At 50.0% G+C, this 23,466-nt stretch overlaps 1 protein-coding gene across 1 annotated transcript in view; it reads left to right on the top strand.

The window, feature by feature from the left end:
- The window catches only part of LOC119405255 (solute carrier family 4 member 11), a 100,743-nt gene extending 88,939 nt beyond the window's left edge, over positions 1-11,804 (top strand). The window contains exons 11-13 of the mRNA XM_049419241.1: positions 390-790; positions 4,126-4,831; positions 11,527-11,804. Coding sequence (XP_049275198.1) covers positions 390-790; positions 4,126-4,831; positions 11,527-11,593 — 1,174 coding nt within the window. The 3' untranslated portion in view covers positions 11,594-11,804. The remainder of the gene's footprint in view (positions 1-389; positions 791-4,125; positions 4,832-11,526) is intronic.
- The last annotated feature ends 11,662 nt before the right edge of the window (positions 11,805-23,466 follow it).

Genomic DNA, 23,466 nt, shown 5'->3' with positions numbered 1-23,466 from the left:
TGTAATACCAGTCACTCATTGCACAGCACACTAAAGCCTGAAAGAAGTGTCAACCTACGTAATCCCCGTAACCTATAGTGTTACCCGTCTGAAACAGGTGAATAATCATGCAGCAAAAGCTGCACGTGCCCAATGTATAAGCTAGAGTGCGAGACGAAAATTATAAATTATTTTTAGTAAGTAAAAATGGTTAAGTCCTTCTTCCACCGCCTCACCCGAAGGAAACTGTCGGACCACTTTTAAATAAAGCTTATTCACTCACTCATTAAGTAAGTGTAGTATGCGTAGGACTTCTCTAAAACATAATCGTGCGTTCGATTGTCAGAAGCCTTATGGTTCAACGTGCACAAGTGTGAACGCTGTTAATCGGTTCGACCGCTGGCCCGCAGGTCGACGGAGGAGATATTCGCGCTGTTCATCAGCATCGCCTTCTGCGTGGACGCCGGGCGCGACGTGTACAAGAACTTCCAGCGCTACTATTACGCGTCCGAGTGCTCGCCTCCGACGGTGGAGTCGCTGAGCCGGCTTCTGCACAACGTGGGCGCGGCCACCAACAACACGACGGCGGCCGAGGCCCTCCTGGAGGCCCTGCCCACGTGCCGACGAGAGAACAGCCTGCTCTTCCTGCTGCTCATGCTGGGCACCGTGTGGCTGGCCGTGTCCCTGTACAACTTCAACAAGACGCCCTACCTGCAGGCCAGCAAGCGTGAGATGCTCGCCGACTACGCGCTGCCCGTGGCCGTCATCGCGCTCAGCTTCCTCGGCTCGTTCGTCTTCCGAGAGGTCGAGAGTGAGTGCACCTTGCCCTACGTCACCTCCGGCTCACACGGGTGGTCTAGTAGTTACGGCGCTCGATTGCTGACCCGAAGGTCGCGGGATCGAATTCCGGCCGCGGCGGCTGCATTTTCGATTGAGGCGAATATGTTTGAGGCTCGTGCGCTTAGATTTAGGTGCACGTTAAAGAACCCCAGGTGGTCGAAATTTCCGGAGCCCTGGACTACGGCGTCCCTCATAATCATATCGTGGTTTTGGGACATTAAGCCCCAGATATTATTATTACTTAAAGGGGCACTGAAGAAAAAGAGCGATCTTTTGCGTATTAGTAAACTACTCTTTCACGATACCAAGAACATCACCCTTACTGCGAGAAGACGCTTGGTAAGCGGCAAAACGCGCAAAAAGAAAATGCGACTGGCGACGCCATGGATTTTGATGGCGCCTACTGGGGCCTACATAGTTCCCAGTCGGTAAAATTGAAGTGCATTGCCTTCTGAGGGAGCCGGAGAATTAACATACTGAGTTTCAGGAAACTTCGTCGAGCCAATGCGGCCCAAATACGTAGAAAAACACTTTGATATCCCCGACGTCAACATCGAAAATTTTGGCGGGAAGTTTTGGCGGGAAGTGAAACCCTTGGCATTGATTTTCTCGAGTATTGATAAACCAATGACAGTGAAATTAACAACACCAATGTTTCCAGAGCGCAATTTATCAGTCGAAACTAATTTATCGTTTCACTTTAGTGTCCCTCAAGGCCTCTTGGCATAGGCGGGCGCACAGGGGGAAGGAGGTAAGGGGGGGGGCAGTCCCCCCTACACTGCGTTCTGTTCGTAAGGGCCTTACTCGGAGAGGCAGGGAAGGGGGGGGGGGGCGGCGCTGCGGTGAAACCTCACCCACTTCGACACCCAACTACCCTTGCGCAATGGGGGACCTTGCGCACGCCTGTGCTTTTTGGTACGTCGTTATGTACAACTTCGAGAATAAGGCACACGAACAGAAAAAACGCCAGGCCTGCGCTGAAACCGCAGCACAGTCACAGCGAAAGCTGGAAGAGCGGCGTTTCAAGAGCCCGTTGTAAGCTCTCTTGGGGCTACAATACAAGTACACTAGAAAGGTACCCACTACGCCATAAATCAAATTTTCGTGAAGTTGGGAAGCGCCTACTAAGCCATTATTCGTCATTCTGCGGAGAAGCGAGGCACCAGCTACACGTCTGTAAGGGATTATGTGCACTTTTGTTGACGCGACGACTGATGACGATGAAGAATTACGGCTCAGCCCTTTGTAATGGGTTTAAACGGCCCACCAGTTATGTAATTTGCACTGGGTGACGCCCGGTCGCTATTTCCCTCTGCGTCATGCTGTATAACATACGCTGACGTGGGAGAGAGACGGGGGAGGGGTGCGAAGAACTTTACTGAGACCCCGAGGAAATGGATCATGCGCTTATGGGCTTCCTTGGCAACCAATACAAGTGCACTTGCGAGGAACCCACTACGCTATAAATCATTGTAATTTTTCATAAGTAGGGCAGCAGGCACTGTGCCATTTTTCGTCATTCTACGGAGAGCCGTGCTATCTGCTAAACGCATGCAAGGCATTATGCGCACTTTGTTGATGCTGTGCCTGATGACGACGAAGAAATATGGCAGAGACCTTTGTAATGGGTTGGAAGCAATCAACAACCTACTCGTTGCGCAATTCGCATTGTGTGACGCCTGGTTATAGAATTCGCGTTGTGCGACGCTTGGCGCTTATTTTACTCTTCTACCACGCTATATTGCATATGCTAATGTGGTTCGTTCCCGACACGAAACCTGTATAGGACCTTTTTGCAAAGCAGTTTCAACCACCGGCATGGCTCAGAGGTTGAATAGTGGGCTCACACGCAGAGGACCCAGGTTCGAACCTCGTTCCATCCTGGAATTTTTTCTTATTTCGTTTTTTTTTTCTTATTTCGAGCGATACTGGTTACGGACACCGGCGGCGGCGGCGGCGGCGGCAGCGGCGGCGGCGGCGGCGGCGGCGGCGGCGGCGGCGGCGGCGGACAACTACGGCGCCAAAAACGGCCGGTGAAATGATCTCATAACAGCTTTCGCTGTAAAAAGGCAGCGTGAGCCTCGTGTGTTTTATTGTTCCTCCTGCTCTCCGTGTCCCTTGCGCTCAATGTTACGCATACTATAACCCCACTCTTACTCATCTCACAAATCATTTCCAGCTCGCTCCGAGTGTTTGCTACATTCGTCGCCCACATTATTGTCACGCACGTCGCATCCAACTCAGCCCAAGTGTTTCTGAGGTCATCGTCTTGCAGTGTGTATACTTATGAAAAATCCTTGGAACACGGGATGTCGCTGGAGGCAATATTTCGACAAATGGACTTGTCTCCTTCAAGGCAGCTGCCTTGAAGGTTGCTGGTTGCTTGCCAGCAAAGGCGTGCGCACGGGGGCGCCCCCCCCCCCCCCTAGTCACCTAAGAAGAGGGGGGGCGAAAAGTCAGCCCCATACATTGACTCAATAGGAAGGGGGGCGCCGAGATGAGCCTTCGCCCCTCCTGAAGGGGGACCCTGCGCACGCCTATGCTTGTCAAGTTGCTGCCTTAAAGAAGGCACGATCACTTGTCGAAACATTGGCTCCAGCCTCATTCCGTGTTCCAAGGATTTTTGTAGTGTTAGCTACAATGGCCGAGGTGGAGCAGTTTCGCGTGGCATTTCGAGAGCCGTGCTGCGCATGCACGAGGAGCAGTGACATCACACGGCGCACAGCTGGCGCACCGGACCCGCCGCCGCGCTCCTCGCCGACCTGCTCATTCCAGAGGAGTGACGTGATAGCCACAGCAGACGTACTGGCGCCGGAGCGCGCCAAGCTGTGCGCCTCCGTTGCGCAGTGGCCGTCTGACGCTGCACCGGGCGTTGGGGCCATAGAGATGGCAGTGTGTTACTAAACTGACCACAGAGCCGTCTTTGTGTCAATAGAGAAATGACCTTGAGCAAAAAATAAATATACATGTGTCATATAATGCGTACACCATGTGTGTGTCATTGAAGCAGCAGTAAGCATGGTAATCAATCCTAGACAACCAGGAGAGCTAAGAATAATGACATGAACCTTAGCTCACGCTAGGTATATCCTGGTATAGCCGAGCTAAGCCGCTACAATTTTTTATCGTTTTAAGCTTCCAGCTTCCCCTGAACTTCTACCTAGTGTGTGCTTACGTCATACTATGACGATCGCGGTTATGGCGGACCTCGCGAGAGACCATCCGAGTGCTCTAACAATGACAAGTTCGGCTGTGCTTTCACGTGTCATGCTAAAACATCTCGCGTTCTGCTATACCCTGGCGCAGCGGAACAGTTCCACTTCGGCCACAGCGACCAGTTCGTGCGAGCGCGCGTCGAGGCGCTGAAGTGGCCCGCCGCCCTGGCCGCCATGGGCCTGGGCCTCGCGCTGTCGCTGCTGTTCTTCATGGACCAGAACATCTCCGCGGCGGTGGTCAACAACCCGTGCAACAAGCTCAAGAAGGGCGCCGCCTACCACCTCGACCTGCTGGTCGTGGGCCTGCTGAACGGCGTCCTATCGCTGTTCGGCCTGCCCTGGATGCACGGCGTGCTGCCGCACTCGCCGCTGCACGTGCGCAGCATGGCCGACGTCGAGGAACGCGTCGACCAGGGCCACGTGTACGAGATCATCGTGCGCGTGCGCGAGACCCGGCTCACGGGTGCGATTTCGCACCTGCTCATTGGGCTCTCGGTGTTCATGCTGCCCTACCCGCTGGCGCACATCCCGACCGCGGTGCTGGACGGACTGTTCCTCTACATGGCCATCACGTCGCTCAACGGCAACCAGATGTTCGAGCGCATCACGCTGCTCTTCATGGAGCAGGCCGCATACCCGCCCAACCACTACATCCGGCGCTGCCCGCAGCGAAAGATACACGTGTTCACCGTCTGCCAGGTGGTGCAGCTGCTGGTCATGTGCTTCTTCGGGTTCGCGCCGTGGCCCTACGTAAAGATGGTCTTCCCCGTCATCATCCTGCTACTCTTGCCACTCAGGTGGGTGGCTGTAAGCCTCGCTGTATAACATACTGAATGCGCTAATGCCGTTTTGGTCAGTGTGTGAGAGTGGTCAGTGCGGATCCTATACTGAGAACATAGTAGATGGCGGTTGGTCTTGCAAACGCATCATCGTCCTACAGTCGGTCAGGTAGTTAGGTGGGTAGTGAACTTTATTCGGGTCCGGAAGATTCTTTACCGATTGACTCCGGCCGCCGGAAAGATCGGAGCCAGCCCGTCGCCGGGCCCACCCGGCACACCGGCTTCCCAGTGGCCGGTGCGGCCGGCAAGACCTCGAGCCCGGGCATGGGCAAACTCATTAACGTTGACTAGCCCCCTACTTCGGCGCCCTCGTGCGCCGGGAACCATGTAATGACGTGACGAGTAAGCACTCTACCCTCTAGTGCCCTAGCAACCTCCTCACAAACAGCCCCAGTCGAGAAAGTTCGAAGGGCTGATCTCGAGTCCGTATAAATCTCGTCCCTGTCCCACCTAGGAGCGTCAGCTGCTCCGCCTTGCAAGCCGACGACGTCCTGATTGACGCGGCTGATAATACTCGGCCCTTCATGTCCTCAACTTTAGCAACAAAGCGACTGGAGTTGCCTTTGTACTGGGCAGCATCTACAAAACATGACTCTGCCTCGTGCGCATGCGCGTACCGCAGAAGCACGAACCGTTCTCCTGCCAGTGATGAAAGTCGGATGCACGTTCCTCGGAATGGGGGAGCCCGTAATAGCCTGCCGCACACTGTCCGAAAGCTGAACGCTCATGGTGCCCTTAAATATTAGATCGTTAAGCCAGCGGCACCATAGCGTCGGTTTGCTGTGTGTGTTGCCGTAGCACTACTGCGAACCACTAACTTCGAGACGTTTGCTTTTCTGGAAGAAGTCCATTGTTAAACTTCGCAACTCTAAAAGAACAAAACACACGCTCCGGTAGTCGTCTGTTTTCAGACTTCGTTATTCGACCATTTGCGCAACTCGCTTTTCCAATACGTAAGACCGTATGCCGGAATGAGTGTCAGCTTATTGAAGTAGGCGTCTTGGTTGTGTCTGCACGTTCAATGACGTTACTGTTTCTCTTGCGTCGTTTCAGCAACATTTGTGTCACTATTTGTACCCAAAGTACCCTAACATCTCCGCTGTAAAACTTGCTTGAAGACGTACTCCGTCCTCGAGATGTCCACTTCGTTCTGCTTTATGCGGTGTCAGCACTGCGTCTGCATTTATTATGCTCAATGCGGTATAGCGCATACGCGTGATAAATCCCCTGCTTATTATCGGGCAAATACGTTAATCGAAAAACACATTGACTGCATGAGGGCAAGAGAGAGAGAGAGAGAAAAGCTTTTATTTATGCAGGCCTAAAGGATCGTCCTCGTTGGGTGGAGCCCTTAGTTCAGGCCCCATGAGGGCACAGATGGAACACGTGGTGGATAAACATACATGCATCAGGTCGCACGCTGCAGAGAAAGTAGAGGGCAACTTTATGCATCAGTCCCATAGGCGTGCGCACAGGAGGGGCAGGGGGGGGGCAGCCGCCCCCCCTATTCACCTAAGAGGGGGACGCAAAGTCATCCCCACACATTGACATAAAAGCGAGGGGGGGGGGCGCTGCGACGAACCTTGACCCCCCCCCCCCCCCGAAGGGGAACCGTGCGCACGCCTATGATCCGTCCTGTACATAATTTAATGAACGGTGCTTTACTAAAGCTTTGCTTCGTATAGATTTTTGACATGTACGTGGTATCTTGCATTTTTTACACAATGGCCTATATGCGAAGTATATCGTCCAGTCCGAGGACGAAGACACGGGTTTCCAGAGGAATGAAGCAACGTAGTGAACCGGGCATACGCTTCCTCACTGTCCAGGATATCACGCAGTAGGCCGCAGAACTACGAGATTTTTTAAATTGACGTCCGTGGTGTCAAAACGAATCACGGACACTGGTTGGGTGAGCGCAAGTTGACTAGAAGAACTCAGCGTGATAAGAAGATACATTGTGTGTTTTGTTTATTCTTGATGATTTTGACAAATTTGAAGGAATGTTTAGAAAAAGCATACGGACACCACGAGAGCCAGTACGACGGTTATAAAAGAACAGTATTGATGCGTTTCGACGATTAGGTGCGTTCCAGTTTTCGTAACTGTAATCTGTGTAGTTGGGCACGGCAATATTCGTGTAAAGTATTCCGAAACACAACTGTTCTCCACATCTTGGACCTCCGTCAGCGATACCTGCGTAGAGCCCTTCTATAGTAGAGTACTTTGAATTTTTTTATCTTTCGTTCTAAACATAATTTCAAGTTTCGGACGACCTTTGTAAGGATTTTTTTTAAACATACGCGGCGGTTGCCTGCCTCAAGGGACGGCTAACTGATCTCCCATGCTAGTGTATACGGTATTCTAACCACCTCCTTTCTGAACGCGTTCACTTCTTGGCTCTACGCGTTGTTTGGACCATGCTGCGTTGCCCCCTGCTGGTATGTCGAAGCTAACTTCCCACTTCGTTTGCCTTGAACTTTATACATTGCCACACCCAACCAGATATCACCTCATAGCCCTTACGCAGTGAACTGAATAGCAATGCCGCTTCAGCGGAGAAACCGGGTACCTTCAACATTTGGTATAGGAGGCGACACCCGTCAAGTTGTTACCAGTACCCAACAAACTTCGCTGCGTGTTACTTCAACAATTTATAATGCGTACACGCACATACATGTGGACAAACAGATGCGCATACGTTTCCTTCTTTTAGGGGCACCCTTTACCGCTCTCACATCGGGACTATTCTCCCTCTTCTATACTCCGGATTTATTTATTTATTTATTTATTTATTTATTTATTTATTTATTTATTTATTTATTTATTTATTTATTTATTTATTTATTTATTTATAAATACCGCAATCCCTTTTAGAGATCTTCGAAGAGTGGGATTACAGGGTAACAGGAGCGTAAAATCAAACAAATGATGATAGCAAGCGTACAGAAAACACGAAAGTATCCACAAAACAACTCAAAGCAAAAACGAAGCACTTGCCGTTCCGCAGTAGGAAACTAATCAAACGTATACAGGGTTACGCACCTTGAGCGCATAAATTTATGCACTCTTGCTGAGGTTGGAAGAAAATAAACCTAAAGATAACTGAAAAACTTCGGCGCTGTTCAATTGTACGCTCGTGGTTTATCACTAATTTACCGCGCATAAATGGCGGGGCAGTCAGGCAGCGGTCCAGATTTTCGACGATGTCACGGCTTTAACTTTCACCTTCGTGCTACATCAAAAAAAAAAATAGTATGTATTTTCATTTTTGTTTTTGTTTAGTATCGGGCAACACTACTACTAAGTAGGTCCTTTCAAGAATGACGTCCCCGAGTGGCCTTTCCCACCCTTGTACGCCTGGCCTATAGTGCCCACGAAAGTTGGGACCGATGTACGAGAGCTCGTATCTAGGACCTCCTAATGCAAGATAGCTTGCGTCATTGTTCAGGGAGACTCTAATCACCACTTTCTTTTTTCAAAGTGGTCCCATCCACGGATGCGACTCGCCTGCCGGCTTATCTACACGAAGATAGCTCTTGTGGCGTTCATTGTCTTCCAGTGTAAAGTACTCGAAATGGTATACGTGCAATGAAGCATTGCATAGCCCCCACAGCAGTTGCAGCCTTAGTTGTAAACAGAATTCCCTGTACATCCACTCCCGCCGGGTCAGGATGATGAATAATTTGTCCTACGCCTTGCAATAACCTAGATACTGTTGTATCAGCAGAAGCTGTGCACGGTGCACTCTAAACATGGTAACCGATAAATGTGATTTTGTGCACCGATAGCAAGGGTTACCAAGTTTACAATTTATGCACTCAAAGCTAATGTAACCCTTACTTTATAGGTGCACAAAATCACATTGATCGGTTACCACGATTAGAGTGATACAGCCTACTCGAGAGCACCAATTTCAGACGCGCTTATCACTTGATCAACGCGGACTTACATATCGTCGCCACTTAAGAGTGACATCTAACAGACAGTGAGAAGGAAAAAAGTCACAGTTTCGTCGTAACGGCGAAGCAATGAATGCGATAGCAATAAATTGGAATGTAACGCGAAGAACGGAAAGCAGCTCGAAATTGCCAGCGCGTCGCTCGAGCCCAAAGGACGCACGAAAAGAACGCACACAGCACCAGCGCGAACTATTATGCGTCACAGCTCGACACTGGAAGCGCACTGCTCAAACATAAAGCAGGACGCACGAAACGAACAAACAGGTACATACAGGACGAGCGCGAACTAACTGTCCCAGTCGTTACCTATTTCTGTTTGAACAGCGCGCCACTTTCGCAAACGCGGCCGCTGCAGCGTCGAAGCAACCTTCGTACGCTCTGTGACTTCAGCGCAGACATCGCGGGGAAAGTACAAGACATACAACCCACTAATCTCCACTAGGAGGAGCTGGATGGCGCATCGAGCACGCGGGTGTGAAGCCACCGGAAGCCGCCGTTTCTGTCCCGGAAGAGAGCTTTTCTCTTCTTTTTTAAAGAAATACCGGCCTGTAGCGCAGTAAACTGTACGAATCGACCGGAAAAGTCGTGAGGGAAGACATTTCACGCGTAAGTACCTCAAAGTTGCATTACTTTTTACTAGGGGTGTGCGAATATTCGAAAGTTTCGAATACTCGTCGAATATTACATTCGAAATATTCGTATTCGATTCGAAAATCGTGTATTCGAAAGGTTTCGAATATTCGATAACTACGAATATTCGAAAAATTCGTATATGCGATTCGATTATCATGCATAAAATAACTCTCGTCTTCCACATTTCTACTGCGTTCGTATAGCTAAAAACGTTGCCGAGAGGAGCGATACATATCGTAAGTACACGGAGGCACGATATCTGCCTGCGACAAGCGCCCCACTACGTATGATTTATTGCTGGTGCATCTCCGACGTGCAGCGCTGTGGGCGATCATGTAACCGTACATTTTCTATATTATGCGGCCGTAACATGCCGCACTACCACTCGTTCACTATGCGGGACCACTCCTGAAGAAAGACAGTGACCCATGTGACTGGTGGCGGACTGTAGGCACCTTCAGATATCCCAGTCTGGCAAAGATTCGCCCCATGTACCTCCCTATACCAGCCACTTCTGTTCCAAGCGAGCGTGCCTTTTCAGTGGCGGGGGGGGGGGTGTCTTTGTTAGAAGGGAGCGCCTGCTGCCTGATCATGTGGAGCAACTCATATTTCTTCATGATAACATCTAGTCATTACTTTCATTGTGCCGTGATATCTGCTTGCGTTGTGATGTGCATTGTGCTAGTCTGGACATTGTGTTCTCGAGATAGCAGTGTATGTTGTGTTGCCAGTCAGGCTGTTAATGTTTTTTTTTTTTCAAATAGCTACATGTTAAATAAAATATTGTTAATGTGGATGCATTTTTCCTTTGATATTCGATATTCGATTCGATATTCGAAGGTGGATATTCGTATTCGATTCGTATTCGAAAAATTTGATATTCGCACACCCCTACTTTTTACACATTTTGTACGTTGCAGCACTCCGCCGTATTCGGACGGTGTCGGCGCGGCGTCTGTCATCTTTCGTGTAGCGTTCGTCGGCGTCTAAAGTGAGGCGTAATCGCAGAGTTTGAAAAAATAAAAAAGAAAAACGATGGTAACAACAGCTGCCACACGAGAATATTTTAATTGCGCGACTGAGACGAACAGAAGCCGCCAGCTTCCGGGACAAACAGGGGACCTTCCGGTGGCTTCACAAGCGCCCGCCTCGCATAGTGGGGATGCGCCGTCCAGCCTTTTTAATGGAGGTCAGTAATACAACCCCCGTTCCCTCTCCCCCGCGAGCCGCCCCCTTCATTCCTCGAGATAAGCGCACGAAGGCGACCACGCCCTGTAGGCGAAGAGCAACGGCGTTCGCAAGAACGGGGCGACGATCCTTAAAGCGCGCCACGCGTGGACATCGCGCCATCTATGTGGTAACTCAGAAAGCATGCTGATGTAAGTGGTATATATAAATAGCTCGCCGTTAGCAGGCTGAAAGACGGAGCTGTTCGTGGCCTAACCGTCAACGCCGCGCGCTGGAAAGCGAGAGGTCACCCGTTCGATTCCGCGCGTCGGAAAGTTTTTCTGAATTATTTTTCTTCGTGGCTTTGATGTATATATAGAGACATATACATACACGGTGCATGACGGCGGCGACGGCGACGGCAAAAATCAGCCGAGACCGTCCATATAATTGCCATCGCAATAAAAGCAAGTACAATGTTTAGATAGAACAAACGCCTTAATTCGAGAAGACGGCTTAGGAGAGGCGCCCTTATAGCCCAGGATAGGATGCCTTGAGCTCGAACAGCGTCCTAGGCCCTCACAACCACTATTCGCTGATCCTCGTGGATGGAGCTGACCAAGGCAGTCTCCCGAAGCTCGCTGGTGTGATAAGGGGTGGGGGATTTTAGTGGGCATTTTCTGCAGCTTCCTACCACACGTTGAAGGTACCCGGTTTTCCCGCAGAGGCGGCATTGCTGAGGAACTGCTTAGAGGCTGTGAGTTGATTTCTGGCTGGGTGTGGGAATGTCTATAGTTGAACGAAGATGCTCAGGGCGAACGAAATGGAAAGTTAAATCATCTACGCAAGCTCCCTAAGGTATCTTTAACCCTGCTCCATTCTCTGACGCAGGCACAAGGTGGTCACGCTGTTCATCGACCAAAAGTACCTGGAAGCGCTGGACGGCGAGCACCAGTAGCGTCCTCACACTCTATGCAGCTGCAGCAGCCGCACGAGGGCCGCCACCAGAGAGCATCAGCAGCAGCAGCCCGGGTTGTCGTACCTGAAACTTATGCAATGCGGCGAGGAGAGCGCTCTCCCCGTTACTCCCACCGTGTCAAAGTGCCGCCCGGGCGACCGAGTGCGCCCCCCCGCAGCCGCGTCAAGCAAAGAGCGCCGATACAACCCCCCCCCCCGAAAGATTACCCCCACCCCCCATCCCCCACACGACACTCCCCACCAATCGCGGGCAGACGTCAGGAGGCTTGCTCCCCTGCCCTTCTTCGATGACAGATAAGGCAAGCTCAGCTCAGGTTAGCTACTATCATGCTCTGGTTAACACCAGCGGTCGGTCTGGCCAGGCTCGGTTTTGCGCAACTTGGCCCTGTTCATAGCTTAGGTTTCGGGCTCCCCCCCCGGCTCAGGTCGGAGGCGCTGGTCGCACCAAGGCTTAGTGCCCTGGTCGGGTCCTTCGAGTCGATTGTACGCGTCGGCTGGCCAAGAACCTTGGTCCTGGTTCGGTTGACGTCCCGGTGATGGTTCGCGATACTTGTCTCACCGCACCGGTGTGTTGTGGCCGCCAGAAGGACCTGGTCGTCTAGATCGGGTCCCGCTTAAGTCTTCTTAGAGTTTAGGTGCCGGTTGCGCGGCTCGGTTCGGGCCTGTTCGGCAAAGGGCAGCGGCGGTGTCTCGAAGAGTCCGGCCTTCTCTATCTCGTCCCTGCCACCGCAGATCGCCCGAGTTTGTCGAGGCAAATCGATGGACGAGGCGCTACGGTGGTTTCCGCGAACGCTGTGCACACACATGGCACGATGGAAGAAAAATAGAGAGACAAATAAAAGAACACTGCGGCAAGGCCCGAGCCCCCCCGAATGCCCAGCATCAAATCCAATTCTAGTCGTTGGCTTAAACGCGCTAACACGGGCATACCGAAAACTTCCACTGCATATACCCCAGCTAGAAGCCCGTTAAAGGCTGCAAAATCATAACGTACTCGCAAATGGCTGCCCGTAACATTAGCCCCAACTTCAGCACTGACCGGTCGCAAAACCAGTTCTAACAGCTGCCCTGTCAACTCCACGGGAAGAGAGACAGCGTCATATGTCGCGTCTTGTTCGTCCCTGACGGTCATGTCTTGACGAATCTTCTGTCTTAGTAGGTGTAATTCCTCCTGCTCCGCGAACACACAAGAAAAAGTGTATTTCGTGTCCGTTGTTTCATGGTACATAGAGTGTCTCTCGTCTCAGTCTTCACACTCGTGGCTGCTCTGTCTTGGGAAGGCCACGCTTCGGGCAATTCCCTCCTTGTTCGTATTAGGTTTCGTTCTCCGACCCCTCCTCTTCCTCGGCTTGTGGTTTGTCTGTCCAATCGTCCGCCGCGTGTAACGGCGCGCGGATCGGTGCAGCAATATAATTAAGCGCACGCGGTGAAACACTCACCGATGCATAAAATAGGCAAACGCAAAGAAACAATCAGCCCAAACCACACAGCTTCCGTCGTGAGCGTGTATACGTGCTAGTGAGAAACAACACATGTCACTGTGTGAGCGCCGTCTCTTCTGGAATCCTTCGATCACCCACTCCCGTTATCACTATCGATCGATAACCCTCGAGGTCTTTGGCATGCTGCGTAGGTCCGTAAACGAAAAACGAAAGTCATCACCCGTACTCGCTTGTAAGTATGCTTCGGGACAGCATGACTGGAGGCAAGTGTGAGGCATCAACGTCTCTCCACACGGGTCCCGGACGTGACGGAGCACTTCCGGTTCTCCCTCCCTTCCCTCCATCTTTCTCTCTCTCCTTCCCCGTGACGGGTAACGTGAGGGAGCAGGTTTTGCGACCATGGCTTCACGCGGGCTCGGGCCTCCTCCTCTTTTCCGCTTCCGGCAGCGCTTCTCTGCACAACGTGCAGGGGGACGCCCAACACAACGCGCTCCCTTTTCAACGTGCTATAGTGGCCTAGGGTTGCATTTACAAAACAAAAGAAAGAAGAGGGGAAACAAGCGCTCGCAGGTTTCCTTCGGCACCGTTCTTCAGAGGATTCCCTACCAATTTTGCGAAGCTTTGCAGAGGGAAGATCGCTGCCAGTCGTTGAAGAAAGAAAGAAACGCGTGGGCACAGACAGGTACTTCATACTGGTGTCACGGTGGTCTCCGAAGATCATTCCTTTCGAAACTACAGCTGCAATTCCCATCTCCTAAGAAGGTAGCGATGGCGCTTACCATGTGATGGTACACCTCTCGCTAGAGGGCAAACCTTTACGAGTGACCGCGGGACGCCCGTCACCGGACGTGACGTCGCGAGCACGTCAATTCGCCGCAGGCTCTAAAATTTCTCAATCTCGGGCTCCCTTCACGACCGCGGTTCACCGTGGCACCACCTGGTGGGCGAGCCCCGAACTACCGGAGGCCCTTTTCGTGACCTCCGCGATCAGCTCCGCAGGAGCAAATCGCAGAGGCCTCGGGCCTTTGTCTATGACCCCCACCATGCGCGGTCGCGCGTACCAGAAATGACTGTGCTCACGCAGTGACGTAAAGCAATCGCAGCTGCTCGCAGCGCTACCCCACCGGGCGCGTCCGGCTGAGGCGACGACAGACAGGGAAGTACAAAAACGCGTGAGCCATAACTGTAGGGGCAAGGACTAAAGTTGCTAAGGTGCCGGACGCACCCGGCTGACGAAGGTCTGCGCGTGCTTTTCGCTGCCGAAAGTACTCCCTTACCGGACTTGAACTCGACAAAGCCGAGGACTCGAACCCTCTCCCACGAAGGCATTTTACCGTATACGCATTTCCCACATGGCATTTCCCAGAAGGCATTTCTCGTCGCCAGCTACGAGCCCGTCGTCCACTAAGGTCCTCAGAAGGGCAGTGCCGAACGAAGTGAAAGCAGTTACACTGCGAGACGAACGCGTCCTCTTCTTTTTCGTTTTCTTTCTATCGAAGGTGTCGTTAGTTTGTGTCTTAGGCATCATCACTAAGCACTTGTGTCCGTAGCATCTATACAAAGAAGAGCTCGAATGAAAGAAAAAAAATGGAAACATCCCTTCCGGGATGTGAGAAAAAAAAAAGCAAGAGACTCATCAGTCGTAGTGTGAAAGGCCCCTAGAGCAATATAGATGATAAGAATATAACAGAAACACACTGAACACAAATACACGCATGCACACACACACTGCAAAACAAGACATACAGAATCGCAGCTGTCCCGGCCGCTATTGCGTTCTTGCTCAAGTTCGCCACGAGGAACGTTTGTCGCGTGCGGTTGTGTGGTCGGGTGGCCGTCGAGGTTTCGACGTGTCCCAGTTGACTTTTTTACGAGCTATTCAACCGTTAAATGCTTGTTCTCTCGCAGCTACATATGTAAATCATGGAAGCGAGTGACTAAAATAGCTTCGGGCAGGTTTGCGAATAGCCATCTTGTGTATAGAAATGATTGCCGCTTATTACGACGTTTGTTAATGAATTGCTGAACTATGTCTCCCTTTCGTTTTCACGAACTTAATACCGATGGCTTCTTAATGAAGCGTCTCATGAGCGATTTTTTAAATCTACGGTGCCCTTATAACGAGCTTAGTCATACCTTTCGTTACGTGGAAGGGGGGGGGGGCACCCTTACAGGGAACAGGAAATCTGGTTTGACGATGTTGTAGCGCTTAATTTGTGCTCGTGTTGGCGATAAAACGTTGATATGGGATGCAATTACGGGACGTAGTTTCTCCAACGAATTACGGCTTCGTTGCAGCAGTAAAACATTTAAAGTCATGCGGTGCGTCGTTAATAGTTACTTCCATAACAGCTCCATGAACCGTTACTGACGTCAGATTTTTCGCAAAATTTAAGGCACAGCACGTCTATATGCTAGAAAGGTATACTCTAAGCAACAGCCTGTTTCCGAGAAGTAACTGAGTCTTAGCACTGCGGCGCCAGAACATGGTCGCATGAGGAGGGCAGGGCCGTCAAGACATTTCGGCACTCGCTCCGGTTCGCTCGGTCATATCCGCTGCGCTGCCACCTCGGGCTTTATAACGAGCTGGGACACACGAGGCAACCGACAGTGTGCTGCATCCAGCGCCGAAACGTCGCCATGTCCTGCTCGCACGTCACCAACCTTTGCGTCGCAAAGTCACGACGTAGTCAGGGATTTATAGACCTTTTCGCAGGAGAGAAAAAACGTCGCCATGCCGTGCGGGAGTACAAAGGCTGACGTCACAGCCTCGGCAGTGCATTTTTGGGGGGTCGCGCCTCTTTAGCGCAGTCCAGAGAGGGTTATGGCGGCACAGAGAAAGCCGCGAGTGAAAAAGTCTATATGCACGCCCCCAACAGCTTTCTCTCCCCCCCCCCCACTCATTTCAAACCAACCTGCGCCCTTTCCCCACCTCACAGACAGGCACTGTTCAATCCCCCCCCCCCCCCCAAAAAAAAAGACAATTCTGTATAAACCCCTCATCTTTTAGGAAATGAAACTAAAACTGGCTGTCGAAATCATACTCCATTAAGCCGTTCTGGGAGCTGTGAGGTCTCCCAACTTTTATAGGATTTTGAGGGGCTTAGGACCTTCATAGAAAGAAAACAAAAAAAGTAAGACATGGCACCTTACTGTTCCTTTAAGATTTATCCCGGGCGGTGCATTTTTCTCGGCGCCAGATGCACTAGCATCAAAAGGATGAGCACCTCAGTATGAGCTGTAAAGACAAAGACAAAAAGGAAATGGTTTACAGCTGCCAACGAAGTCTTTTCCGTTATTTCTCTTCTTGTATCGCCAGATACGCTTACGAAAACTGCGCAATAATCAAACGGCAGAGTCCAGTGCAATAACGTACTACCGGCTACCCTATATCACGTCAGTCGATACGTAATGTCAAACGAATGCCGCGAGGGAGCGGGGAGTAGCCGCAAGATATGTGTTGTCACCATCTCAGGACTTTTCTTAGAAAACTGCCAGCTCAAGTATTTCGATAAGTTCCGAGGAACATTGTAGGCCGCGTGGCCTTTAGAAACAACAATGGCTAGGCGAATAGCAGTATAGTGCCAGATGCGTACTTAACTCTTCGTACGCTTTACAACGCATAAGCCTAGCGCAGCCGTGCACGCGGCGTCATGTGAGCGTTTCCTTTCTTTCTTTTCATTTTTTTCTTTTTTTTTGGGGGGGGGGGCGACATAAAAATAGGAGAAGGTATCCCTGCGACGATTCCATAAACTGAGAAACGTTTTCTCGACGCGAATGCCCTCTCCAGTTTCCACTTTTCTTTCCCAAAGCTGAAAGCTCCTTGCAGCGTTAATTAGGTCGCGACGATGAGCTTGATTTTTGTATAATATACACGGCTTTTGTTTTCTTTTTTTTTGTCGTAAGACTTTTCGCATTCCTCGCGAAGTTCTTTCTAAACGTACGTGCCGACAATTCCACGTTCGCGTTTCTTACGCTAAGAAACCGCCATTTCCTACGTCAAGCGTCACTGCTCACAAGTCTTGTAACCACAAAACATTGAAGCCAGTTAAACAGTTCTGAATGAGCGACTGAGTTAAACAGTTGTTGAGCTTGTTGCTTTTTGCCAGACAACGGCAACGCTTAGCGCCTGCGCCATGAGGTACGCTGCATTCCGGCTTGACTTGACACATCACGGATTCTTTTTTTTTTTTTAATGTTTTCACAGTACTCGGTACTATACATAAAAAAACGCGGCACACCGCAGATGGCACAGTAAGCCTAAGGCGTCCTTGGCAATATAAGTTGGCTTTTTATCGGGCATCATTGCCTTTAGACAAGCCAGTTTTGAAATGCGTGTTCATCAGTGTGCTGCTATTGTTAAACAAGCTGCAAACGGCGCGCAGATTCCTGCTGGTCCTGTAGCTGTTGGACAATTCGACCTGCTTGCCTCAGAATCAGTACAGACGTTCGTACTCCTGTATCTAAGCAACATGTTAAGGAAAATGAAGAAAAGATAACCTCTACGCGAAGCTACTCAGCTTAAAGGACTATACTTGCGCGATGGTTTAACCTAATCGAAAAGCAAGCTATACAGTCTTAAGCCTGCTTCCTCGAACACAGTCAGTGTTGGGCTGCTTCACGCTCTGATTATTGTTTAACGCGTCCGTTGATCGCTTTACATAGAAGTGTGGACGTCTGTACATAGAGAGCATGTGGTCGCCGCTAGGTGGCTGCGTTAGTCGTGCCGCTGTGTACGAAGCGGAGTGCGTCAAAGTTTACGGGGAATGCGCGCGCGCTTAGCGACAGCAAACGAGTATGTACACAGAGATATAGGTATTACTATATATATATAAATATATAGATATATACATATATATATATATATATATGCACCGTCGTTGTGTTGTCCGAGAAGCGTAGACATTGTACTGCGCAGACCTTTGCGCTGTGATACTCACACCACTTGTTAATCGTTACGTGCGCCCAGGTAAAAAAAAAAAACAATACTGCCTTAATGGGTGCACGGTGCTTCGTATAGCCTTGTTAGAGAGACTGTTTTTTTTTCCGTTCCTCACTCGCTAGCAAAGTATGGCTCACCCACACGCAAACTCTCACACGCCACCAGCGAACCCACGATGCAGATATACGTGCGCACGAAACAGCGCTGCGGTCGCTCCTATACAAGATGCCGGCTAAAACAAACACAAAAGAAAGCGACGTTCTGTTATGATGCAATCTACACAAATACCGTCCCAGGACACTCAAGCGAGCAGCGCCGGGCTCTTACGTATAGGCCTGCAAGTCGTCGCGCCAGCTGCCGGTAGAAACCGAAACTATAGCTTCTTCGCCTACTGCCGATGTCGATCACCGCCGTTACGTTCCAGGCGACGTGTTTGCTTTACTCGTGGTAGCTATAGGTCCCGTCTACGGGTTGCCACCGGCCAACTGCGCCGTATTATTGTAAAACACACGAAAGAAGTCACCGGAGGTAGCCGTGGTTTGAGGAGGAATTGCGTGCAAGGGAATACTGCTGCCGTCCTTCTTAAGCCTAATCTTGGACGGTGGATATATGTATACGAGGAGCACGCGCTAAGCTTCGTGACGTAGTTCGTGATTCGCGGCCTTTATTGGCCGCGACCAGAACATTACTGAGGGGCAAATAATTTATCGAACGTTATCTCAGTCTCTGCGATTGTTACAGAGTTTCTGTGATGTTAACCGAATCGTGCGCCAACAGCAACAGTTCACCATCATATACTTTTTTTTTATTTAACGCCGCTTAACAGTGAAACCTTTACTTGTATGCAACCGGGTAAAGGAAGAACTTCTAGCTGAATTAAAACGGTATTAAAGGTTGAAAAACGCGGCGCAGTTTCAGGAACCTGCCACAAGCTTGGTTCAAGTCAAGCCTGAATGCCGCGATTCACTTTGTTACCTTTCCGGGCCGATTACGCCAATCGTCCCTCGTACCGTCCGCGTACTACGTTTCGTTGCTGCATTCATATATCCAAAGCAGTCGCAAATATGTCCCACTTTCATCTAAATAAGTGGGACTGGTCTTTAACAAAGCAGATTGCTTAGGCTTAACTCTTGGTGCAAAAGTGCCCGACCGACACGAAAGCTGTAGCCGCAGCCGCGTGCTTCGTCACAAAGCGGAGGTGACGTCAGTCTCGGGCACACGTGAGGCACAGGTAGCTGCTTTTGGGAGGAAGAAGTCATACCCGCCGGATAAACATGCCTTGAAATACCTTTCCCATTAAAACTGCTGCTGGTGCAACATATTGGGGGCTTTATCAGGCAGATTCATGTTTGAACTCTCGATCGATGTTCTTAACACCGTAGAACACTCCCAGATTGCTAAAGTAACGTCATTCTTTGTAAGCGTCTCCGAAGAGTGCAGCCTCTTTGCCTCCGATTGGCTTCGGTTCCAAACGGAGACCTCCGATTGGATGAGAAGGAACAAACATGGCGGACTACGCCTGTGAATGGAGGAAGAACAAAGTAGGAGGGACGTGATAATCTTGAAGTCTAGTCATAAGAATTTACGGGAGAAAGACGCCTTGGTCACGTGATAGAGAAACGCTACCAATCGTCTGCTCGCTAAGGTCGCGTCTGCTGCGGGTGCCTAATCATACCCAGGAGGCACCGCGCACTCATCGGGAGGGGCGGTGTCAGAAGTTGACTTCCCGAGGCTAGCGGAATCACGTGACGGTCCCTCCTGGTTTTTTTTTTTTTTCCTTTCTCCATGCGCCAGTGTCGCGAACAGCGCCAGTGTTGCTAACAAAGTGACAGAACAACATTCGGTTCTGAGATTTACTGACGATGTCGCGCTTCTCGGCTTTAAAAGTGAGTTGCCTCGGTGCGGCTTTCAAAATGGAAAAAGATTTCGAACTGAGCGTGCACGTTCCGGCAATTAAGTCGTGCAGGTATGCCTTCCTGCCTCCTAAGCAAAACTGTACCTCAGCAGCGGCTGGTCGTTGTCTGCTGGGACACATCGGCTACGGCTTCGGCTTTAGTTGTAGCGTGTATATACACAGCCTCGAAACCTCGCGCATGCGCCGTTAAGACGCTACCCGACCACGCACCGGCGACTCGGAAACGTTCCTCCGTGAGTGTTCGCCGTTGAATGAATAAATAAACAAATAATAAAGAATGCGCAGCCTGCCTCTCTTATAGGCGAGGTTATGGAAACGTGTTTTACTCTTTTTCTTTCTTCTTTCATTTCCGTATCGTCCGACTCCCCGGATGAATAATTCTCAGCGCTGTACATATATATTACGAGGAGAAAAAAAAAAACGACGTGTTTACATATATATCTTTAAATATATTTTTTACCAAAAGGGGGCGGGCTTGTTCGTTGTTGGTGGAGAGAATAAAAAAAAAGGAACGTCAGTGACAAGTGATAAAACAAGAGAGATACAAAAAAACGAAGAGTTCTAGCATGTTCAGGTGTTTGCAGACGTTTGTTGTTGGTTGTTGAGGGAAAGGGTAAAAAAAGACTATGAGATCATCTGAGAAGCACACACTTCGAGCGCCTCTGTTTTCTTGTTGAGAAGCGGTTATATATACGTGGTTTTGGAGGGGAGAGTTGTGGTGCGTGCTAAGAAAAAAAAAAAAGAAAGAGCACTGGTCACACGTCTTTGCCACCAGTATTCACTCTATCTCTCTCTCTCTCTCATTGGAGCGTGTACACACACTCTTTGTTCCTTGGCGCGTGACATTGTTGCTTGCGTTGTTTCGTTTCGGCTCTCGTGTTTCTCTGTTTTTGTAGGAAAGAGCTTCCAGGCTGGTAACGCAGCGCCTCGACCTGGAATTGTCTCTGGGGCAATAAAAAAAAAAAAATACGGGAGTTGCGTAGACCCGTCGTCTCCTGTGTCAAGTGACTCGCCATCGCACCGGAAGAGCGTCATGCGCGCTTCCGGTGCTAAGAAGCGGAACAAGCACTTTTAAAGGGGGCCTGCAACACCTCTCTACGTTCATCGTAGAATACACACTCACACGACGCAGCGCACGAGATCGTCCACCGGTGCGCCGTCAAAGATCAGCCAATGCCTTCCGCACCCGTCTGATGACGTCACTGGTGACGGAATTGCGAATGAAAGGGACAGCAAGCGATTATCGGGTGTTTTTCGCACGAAATTGTTTTGTGCGCGAATATGTAAGCAGCGCAATAATATTCGGCCCCTGTCATCCAAGAAGCTATGACTAGACATCGGCAAAATTTACTGGCTACGCTTTAAAAGATGCTACGGGGGCCCCTTCAAGAGCAGGACAATAGCAGTGGACGCAGCTAAACGAACGCTAAGCACAGAAACTAATGTTTACAGGGCAACAGCAGACCACGCGTGCGAGCACTGACTAGCAAATGCGACAGCGAACACTGCCCTGCTCTTAAACGCTTAGAGGAGTGCGCCGTCCACTAGCGAGCGCGTTGCTTACAAAGCTCGTATTTGAATTACGTGCTTCCAATAGCGTACACACCACTTCGTTTCTGCACCTTGCACAGTCGAAGCAAAAATGTCCGAATCTGCAGTGCTACCTTGTAAAACAAAGAAAAAAAGCAATCGAATTGTTACGATCAGTCCACCTAAAGTTATAGGAAGGGCAACCCGATATTCAAGCTCAACATTACGAGCTGTGAGGTTTGGTTCAATTAATTTGGAGGACACGGTCAAAAAAAGTGGGAAAATGGTCGGTGTGCTGGTCAGTTAAAACCTCAGGTGTACAGAAATTAGGCACATCGGGCTGCAGTGCCGTCATTTATGGCGGAAACGTTTAGTACCTGGTGACTCGCTCAGTACACGGCGTTCACGTTTGTAAGGCGCCATCCCTTTAGCGATTTTAAAAAAACTTTCCAACACTGACTAGGCAACGTGACGCAAGTATTTGTGAGCCAGAGCCACGGAGTGGTCACAGCGCAAGTAATGGCTAACACATTATTGGTGGAAACGTCGAAACATGTTGTGACCCATCTAGTGTGACGTGGCCTCCAACGCAAATCTGCAGCGTCAGTTATAGCACGATTAAACAAGAAAGAACTGTTGGCACATAAGGAACGCAGCTATGCGTTATATTTACAGCGTCAATGTTACACCGCCAGTACAAAAGACTCGTTAAAAGTTTATCGAGTCCGTTTACAATTAACGCCTCTGGCATCTTAAGAACTCGGTTTCACCACGTGCGCAATTAGCAACGTTCCTTAGGCTATCACCTCTAGTTTGGCCAGTCGTGTGGTTAAACGTCCAGAAACAATTTGATGAAGAGACCCGACGGAGGTCGGATAGGGGGCTGCAGATTAACCCCCCTCTCCCTTCATACTTTTCAGCTTCTCTAAAGGAACAGTAAAGACAAATAACAATTTATGTCAGACTGAAATGTCAATACTTGAAATCGTCTAAAACGTCAATCTTGTGCACAGCAGTACTGTCGTAATCAGAGAAATTAAGGTAAATTCAGGGCACGATTTGCGCCACGAGGGGGACGTTTCGGTTCAAGCCTTATGAAGTAGTAGGCCCTCAGCACAGTTAATCAGCGATACTCAAACTACTCATCATATAAAAAGATCACTGTAGGGAATTACGAGAAGGAATAATAAAAATGCAGCTTGTGCACTTCTGTCTGATTTACAAAAAAAAAAAATAAGAAAAAGCAAGAAAGAACTTCTTGACGTTACCCTTGAGAACTCGGGTGGTCCAAAAGCTCTGTCTTCGCCGGGCATGGGAAGTTTCGCTGGCGCTGTCGAGTCCCATTGGCAATTGCGTTATGCTTCGCCAGCTCACGAAAATCGCTACAACTTCAAGTGCTACGAAAATTCTGCGTCCACGTGATGCTATCGGATGCCCGGATGGCGTACGGCACTCGAACAGCAGCTGCAGCGAAGAAGAAAGAAGCAACGGGAAACCGCAGCGCCGGCTGTCGGACAGTAAAGGATGGGCGTGGCATATGCTACGTCACAAGCCCCTTTCGACGCGGGTGGTTTGAAAGTGCGCTAACGGTATGCGGACCACTAAAACGTGATTTTATTTCAAACTAAGCATTTTCCTTGGTACTAAACGAGCATTACGAGGTTTCTGGAACGTTATTTCAACAACCCACGTGGACTCAATATTTGCCTTTCGTGTCGCATCCAAATGGGTATTGGCGCCGATTCTCGAAGCTGAGTTTTCTCCGCCATACAAATCTACAGTACATATAGATGGCTCTGAGCAAGTGTGAAGCTCAGGAAATGGTGATTAATATTTTATTTTGACGTTAAAGCAAGTTTTCGCATGGTGCCCCTGCTGACATCGATACTAGCGTGACGTTAGGCTAAAATGTCAATTTTTGTAACTTCACGCGCAAGTACGGCTATTTGTGGTGACGTCAGGTACAAAATACAAAATGGCCGCTTGTGCGTCACAAACGGAGCCACCGAGCGGAGCCGCCGTGG

The sequence above is a fragment of the Rhipicephalus sanguineus genome, chromosome 9, assembly GCF_013339695.2.
Source record: "Rhipicephalus sanguineus isolate Rsan-2018 chromosome 9, BIME_Rsan_1.4, whole genome shotgun sequence".
Lineage (NCBI taxonomy): Eukaryota > Metazoa > Arthropoda > Arachnida > Ixodida > Ixodidae > Rhipicephalus > Rhipicephalus sanguineus.
Note: the sequence above shows the minus strand (reverse complement) of the source record. Positions and strands in the feature narration are given on the sequence as shown.